We start from the raw sequence: 7,669 nt of genomic DNA, 5'->3' as shown, positions 1-7,669 counted from the left end.
CTACATATTGTGCCACAGAATTCTGTTTTTAGTATGAGTATATAGAAAAGCAATTGGAGAGTTCTGTGATGAAATGATAGCTACTCTGGACTCTGGGACCATAAAAAACAATTGATTTTTATTTTATATCAACATTAACCATCAGAAAAAGTACAAATCAAGACCACCATGAGATATCACATCATTCCTCTTAAAATGGTTTTCATCAAAGGAAAACAGATAACCATTATTGATAAGAGTAAAAAGAAAAGTGAATCTTTGCACACTGTTGATGGGAATTAAAAAATAGAAATAGCCATTATGGAAATCAATATGAATTTTCTCAAAAAATTAAAAATAGAACTATTATCCAAACCAGCAATGCTATGACTAAATATATATCCAAAATAATTAAAATCAGAATCTCATAGATTACCTTTCACTCCAGTGTTCATTGAATCACTATTTACTGCAGCCTAAACATGGAAACACCTAAATTTCCAGAATGAGTGATTTATAAAAAGAATATGGCTTACATACACAGTGAAATATTATCCAGCTGTGAAATTTAAGGAAATCTTGCCATGTTCTTGGATGAACTTCGTTAGGTAAGTGAAATAAGCCAGATGCATAAAGGAAAATACTGTATAATCTCCCTAAATGTGGAATTAAGAGGGGAAAAAATGAAATTTGGAAATAGAAAATAGAATAGTTGTTGGGAGATAGAGGTATTAGTCAATGTATACAGTTTCAGTTATTAAAGTGTCCTACGCATCTATTGTATTTCAAAATTTGTTAAGATCTTAATTATTCTTATCATAAAAATTAAGGCACAAGAAGCTTTTAGAGGCAATGGCTATTTTTATAATATTAACCATAGTGATGGTTACACAGGTGTGTACTAACATCCAAACTAATCACAGGGTATATATTAAATATGTATAGCTTTGTACATGTCAATAGTGTCTCAATTAAGTTTTTTTTTTAAGAATTCCTGCAAAGGACTCTTTGATCCACACAGTTCAGGGAAGAATTGATGAGCTTGACAATAAGTTCATACAAATTTCCCAAACTCTAATTTAAAAAAATGAAAACACAGAACAAATCCTCCATCAATTTTGAAACAATTTTAAAATGTGAAATATTTATAATTAGAAGAATTTTAATGATCCCCTCTTTATTGTAGTTATATTCAAATATATAAATATACTACAATGCTTTTCATTGCTGTGCTTTTTTGCTTTTTCAAATAAATCTGCTGTGAACATTAATGCACAAGCCTTTGTACAGTGTGTATTCCTCTCTCTTGCAGTAGAATAGCTAGGTAATATGGTACATGCATGTTTAATTCTTTCTTACAATTCTTCTAAATGTTTACCAAAGTAGTTACAATTTTACACTACAAACATGTAAAGCCCAGCTCTTACCATGCTCATTCATTTCCAAATATGACTGTGGCCAGTCTTTATATTTGAAGACATCCTAATAGGTGTATGCTATAATTTAGATCAAAATGTCCCACAAAAGTCTGTGTCCAAAGGGGAGACTTTTGGAAGGTGATTAGATCATGGGAGTGGTATATTCATTAGCGGATTAAGCTAATTGTGAGTCCATGGCTGAAATGGCGGGTCCTGATGGAGGTAGGTCAATGGGGAGCGACCTGGAAGAGTGTGTTGTTTTTTTTTATTTTGGGGTCCTCTCTCTCCCTCTTCTCTCTCTCTCTTGCCTCTCCCCACCTTTCTTTACTTTACTTTAGTTAAGTAATTTCTCTTTGATTCTACTTTTCAAAAATAAAAATTTATTTTGAAAAAGCAAATGTAGGATAACATAGGTTCACTTATTTAATCAATTGTTTTAAATATGCACACACTGGTAGAATTATATATTTTTTCTTTACTATTTTTATTAAAGTTTTTATGGAATTGTATATTCATATAGGAACAATAGAGATCCTGCATACATTTTACCTAGTTTCCCCAATAGTAACAGCTTGTAAAACAATATTACACTAGATTCCTACTATTTCCCATTTATATCCACATCTTCTCTCCCAATCCTACCTCCATGTTCATGTTTGTCTTCTACTAATCTGTTTGTCACTGCTATAATTTTATCACTTTTGGAATGTTACTTAAATAGAATCGTTCATGTATAAACTTTTGGTGTTGACTTTTTTCACCTAATTCAATTCTCTAAATATTTATCCTGATTGTTACATGGATTATTTTGTTGTTTGTTGTCATTGAGTAGTATTGTATGTTGTGGAAACACAGTACTTCATTTAGCCATTCATATTCGGATTCATATCTAGAACTATAATTACTGTGTTGTATAGTAGTTGCACATTTGGTATTTTAAGAAACTGTCAAACTATCTTTCAGAGTAGCTGTGGGATCATTCTACATTCAATCAAGCAATATATGAATGATCCAACTTTCCACATTTCTGCTACTATTAAATGTTGATACTACATTTTATTTTAGCCATTCAGGTAGCTATGGAGGATAACTCATTGTGGTTTTAATTTTTATTTGTCTGATGACTAATGATATCCAACTTTTTTCCACTTTCAGGATTTTCTTCAATATTGGTTTCCAGTTATATATCTTCTTCAGAAAACTGTCTCTTCATATCTTTCCTTCATTTTCTATTATGACTATTTGATTATTTTATTTTTGTTTTGATTTGTTTTGTTTTGTTGGTACCAGGGATTGAACTCGGGTCCCTGCGCTTGCAAGGCAGATGGCAGAACCGCTGAGCTAAATCCCCGGCATGGTTATTTTAAAACTAAAGTGTTTTGGAGGTTTTGGGGTTTTTTTGTTGTTGTTGGTTTGTTTGTTTGTTTTGTTTTGTTTTGTATCAGGGGTCAAACTCAAGACCTTGCACTTGTAAGGCAGGTGTGATGCCACTGAGCTAAATCCCCAGCCCTTAAAAAATTTTAAGAGGTTTGTTTTTACTTTTGTTTTGCTTTGTTACATTCTAGGAAGCCCTTTATTGAATATATAATTCACAAATAATGTATTCTAGTCTGTGGCCTGTATTTTCATCCATTACAACGTATTTTACAGGCAATTTTTTTAAATTCTTGATTAAGTTTAGTTCATGCAATTTTTATTCTTTTCTGGATCATGCTTTTGCTGTCACATCTAAAGGCCTTTAACTAGCCCTATGTCCTAAAGATTTTTGTCCTATTTTTTCTAAAAGTTTTAGAGTTAAGGCTGTACATACAGCTGAGATCAATTTTTATGTATTATTGTATTTTTATAAGGCATGAAACAGAATAAATTTTAATTTTTGAAAACAAATTACAAATGTACAATTTCCCTAGCATCACTTATTGAAAAATTATTTACTCCATTAAATATTTTTGTACCTTTTTCAAAATTCATTTGGACATATTTCTATGGTGTAGTTTAGGGTTTCCTTTTTTTTTTCCATTGAGCGGTGTGTCTACCCCTCCATTTATACAATATTGTCTTGTTTTTTTTGTAACTATGTAACTTTCAAAATCAGGTAGAGTGATATTTTTCCACTCTTCTGAAAATGTTCTTGATATTCTAATTTTTTGCATTTCTACATAAAATAAAGTATAGAAAAACTTTATATTTACAAAATAAAACCTTGGTGAGATTTTGCTAGGAATTTCTTTTATTCTGTATATTAATTTGAGGAAAACTAACATTAACAATATATAGTGTTCCAATCCATTAAAATTATACATATAATTTTATATGTATAATATATATATATATCACTATTTATTTAGAACATTTTATATAACTTTCAAAAATATGCTATTTTCAGGATACTAGCCCTACTTATGTTTGTTAAAATTAACCCTTCTTCCTGGAATGCTGTCTGGATGGCTACCTCCTTCCCTTCAGTGAGACTGCAGCTCACACACTACCTCCTCGGAAAAGCCTGTCCTGACCACCCTTTCTAAGCTGCATGCACAGTTATTCTTAATATCGTCACCTTAACCTAAGTCTTAATAGCACTCTTCTAATATATTCTTATCTAAGTTTGTTTCTTTGCTCATCACCTGTCTCTTTTCCCTGCCCTTTTGTGCCCCATCTCCCCCCATGCTGTAGATAATTAGCCCTAGAAGAAATCAGGTGTTTACTGTCTCCTTCACCACTATATATTTGAATTTTAAAAACAGAAGCTGGTACAGGATAGGGGCTCTGTTTATACTTGTTGATTAAATAAGTGTATAACTCATAACATGTAAACCTCTAAGGCAAAAGGAAGAATGGAAATAACAAAGAAGAAATACAGAACACTAATGGTATTATAAAGCCTGCTTGACAGGACAAGAATTCATCAACTAATAATTTTTACTAAAATTTTTCCCAGTGAAGACATAGCACACCCTCATCCCACATTCCTGATCTGAAGTCCAAGAGATAAAATTTAATGGAGGATTTCTTTATCTGGCTGCTCTAAATTTTTTTTTTTTTCACTCTCTTGCCCTTAGGAACCAGGACTAGAAGAAAATATGCACTTTCCCTTTTCAACATTCTCTTGACAATAAAGTGAGATGACCCAGAGCCCTGAATGAGAATAGCATCCCTCCATGCTTCTCCTTTTCAAGGAATCAAAGGAATCTCCCAAAACGAAATCCCCAACAATGCTCAACAGTGATTCAGTAAGTGAATATATAAATGACTAACTCTAAATGCACCAAAGTCAATGTCTCTGCCACCACTTCACAGGAATTCTAAGTTTGAAAAAAATTTTGTATAACTTTACCAATTTTGGATTTATTATCATGAAGCTGTTTCTTCTGAAAACTGTATAATTTATGAATATAGCTGTAGAATAACACACTGCTGTATTTTTCCTATTGGCTCTGAAATAATGAAGGGCTGTTCATCCTCTCTCTTATGCTGTCTATAGTTTTGAAGTTATTTCTATAACTACTCAATTTCCCCTATTTTTTTAGTCATTATCATTTTATCATTATTTCTTACTCTTCTTTTCATAGCTTCACATATCATGTGCTTTATTAAGATTTGTCATCTGTAACCAGTATAACTTCTATAGTGGGACGTTGGTTTACAAACTTAATTCAAATTTCCCCATAAGGTCAGCATTGAACCTAACCATTGAACTTGATTTCATTCTCATCCAATTCAGTTTGTGACCAGAATAGAAGAGAAAATTAAATTCATGAGCTGAGTTACCACTGTACTTAGGCGAGCACCCTTTTCTTCAAAGTCTTTTGCAGTGCAACTTGAACATCTTTGTTCCTCAAACTGTAAATGAAAGGGTTCATCATTGGCCCTACAATAGTATAAAAAACTGTGGATATTTTGTCTTCATCCTTAGACCCAGAAGGAGAAGATTTAAAATATATGAATGCTGAGGATCCAAAGAAAAGAGAAACAGCAATTACGTGAGAGCTGCAAGTACTAAATGCTTTGGACCTGCCTTTTGTAGAATGGATTCGAAGTATACTGAAAAGGATCAAGGTATAAGAAATGAAGATCGTGAGACTAGGCACTATTATACTGACTCCCACCACAATGAAAACAACCAGCTCATTGATGGCGGTACTTGTGCAGGAGAGCTGCAGGAGAGGAGGTATGTCACACATGTAATGGTTGATGACATTGCTGTTACAGAAGCTGAGTCTCAGCATGCACCCAGTGTGAGCCATGCCACCTGTAAACCCTATCACATACCCACCCACCATCAACATGAGGCAGACTTGATAGGACATGGTGACTCTGTAAAGCAAGGGCTTACAGATGGCCACATACCTGTCATAGGCCATTGATGTCAAAATACAGCATTCATCAATAACAAAGAAAGCAAAGAAAAAGAGCTGAGCCATGCACCCAGCATAAGAGATGATGTTCTGTTTCACAAAACTCATCATCATTTTGGGGGTTATAACAGAGGAGTAACAGAGGTCAGTGAAGGAAAGGTTGAAGAGAAAGTAGTACATGGGAGTGTGCAGGTGAGGATTGAGATAAATCAGAATAAACAAGCCCAGGTTCCCCAACATGGAGACCACATAGATTCCCAAGAAGAGGAAAAAGAGAGGCAGTTGGAGCTCTGGCTGTTGTGTTAAACCCAGGAGGACAAATTCGGTCACCAACGAAGAGCCATTGCCTGAGGCCATTCTTTCCTGGCATGTGTCTGTGAGGCTGAAATAGTAACACAATAACATTAAAATTAGATTCCGGCTCTCTACCCCGAACCTCACTGTAATGAGATTGAGACCCTGAATGGGAGAATGTGCTCAAGCCCACCCTTCTTTTTGCCTTTATTTTCTCCATTTTAATAGAATATATAAACACGAATATTAAAAAAGCACATAGAAAGCAATTTCTGTGGGGATAAGATTCAAGAAGCCAAGGAACACCCTTGGCTCTACAGTATTTCTGCTCCACTTCTGTCTTGATAGTCCCCCTCCCACCTCAGGGTCAGTGAAGTCTCAGCAGACAGGAGACAAAATGTTTCAATAGCTCATCAGACCCTAAGATGAAGTTTGCAAGAAGAAAGTAAAAGAGGTACAGCTTAACACTCACCCTTCAGCACTGGCTTTTCCAGGAAGGACCTTATTAACTCCTCTTGCCTGCTCTCCTAAAGGGGCAAATAGTTGTCATTAATTTGTAAAATGAACAGACCAGAAAAGAGATCTGTTCTACCATTGTTACTGTTTTGGTTTTGGACGAGTTTGGGGCTGGAAGAGCCAGAAGACAGCCCTCAGTCCCCAAAGCTCTCAAAAGATGTGAATTCCAGATTATGTCTTCTGATGATAGCTCTTCTCAGCTTCCTCTCTAGCCTGGGTTGTGGCAAATAGAGTCTACTCATGCCCAGACTGCTAGCTGTTAACATGACCCAAGAGGTTTTGTGAGATATAAAATCCTAGGGACCTGATTAAAACTTGGAAGACCTATATTTCCCCAGTGTTCTCCCCAGAGAGCATGCTTTATAGCTAATAGAAAATTACCCACTCTGCATTTACAGTATAGTTTGTGACAATAACATTGACTTATTACAACTATACTATTTTATACACATCTCAGTTTCCTACCAAATGAGGCACATAGCCCAGCAGGAAAAAAATAAAAAAAATTTCTTGCATCTACAGCATCTATCCCTATGAAGTACCTATGAAATACTACGTATGTCTTTGTTCCTTCTATCTTCTCACAATATATGAATGTATATTCATGAACTCACATACATTATAATCTAAATTTCTAAAAGGTCCAGATATTGTATCTTTTCTTCAGGGCTCTGTCTACAGAACCATAGAACTAAACCTGTCATATATATTGTTAATAAATATTTGTGTTGTGATAAAAGATTAAATAAAAGAAGATCCCTTTCCCATTTTTCCTGGAACCTCTACTGGATACTACTCAGAATTACTGACTCATGGATAAAGCCTTACGTACTTTACATGCTGTTATTTATAGATCAGAACGTAGGACAGGAAAAACATGAATATGACATGTAAAGGCCACTGCTATACTCTTGCCGCCCTCCAAATCAGAGTTATCATCTCAAAGACTGTCACAAAGAGAACTTTCACAGGTTCTCAGAGTGTCCCAAAGTCCCTCCCCTCAGGATGGCAGCATAAACTCAGACCAGAGTAGGATTTGGATCAGTGTGGTACAGGAAGCTCTCAAATGCCAAAATCAAGATTTTGTTCACAATAGGAGTCCCAAGA

At 34.7% G+C, this 7,669-nt stretch overlaps 1 protein-coding gene across 1 annotated transcript; it reads right to left on the bottom strand.

Moving 5' to 3' along the window:
- Positions 1–5,173: 5,173 nt before the first annotated feature.
- LOC104858008 (olfactory receptor 147-like) lies at positions 5,174–6,112 on the bottom strand. The gene has a single exon (XM_010618086.2). The coding sequence runs from the start codon at positions 6,107–6,109 to the stop codon at positions 5,174–5,176; it is 936 nt and encodes a 311-aa protein (XP_010616388.1). The 5' UTR covers positions 6,110–6,112.
- Between the last annotated feature and the right edge of the window lie 1,557 nt (positions 6,113–7,669).

This window comes from Fukomys damarensis, unplaced genomic scaffold, assembly GCF_012274545.1.
Source record: "Fukomys damarensis isolate Sample0158 unplaced genomic scaffold, DMR_v1.0_HiC HiC_scaffold_16, whole genome shotgun sequence".
NCBI lineage: Eukaryota > Metazoa > Chordata > Mammalia > Rodentia > Bathyergidae > Fukomys > Fukomys damarensis.
Note: the sequence above shows the minus strand (reverse complement) of the source record. Positions and strands in the feature narration are given on the sequence as shown.

Excerpts from the sequence above, each read along its gene's own strand:
- LOC104858008 (XM_010618086.2), bottom strand. The coding sequence starts at position 6,109 with ATGGCCTCAGGCAATGGCTCTTCGTTGGTGACCGAATTTGTCCTCCTG.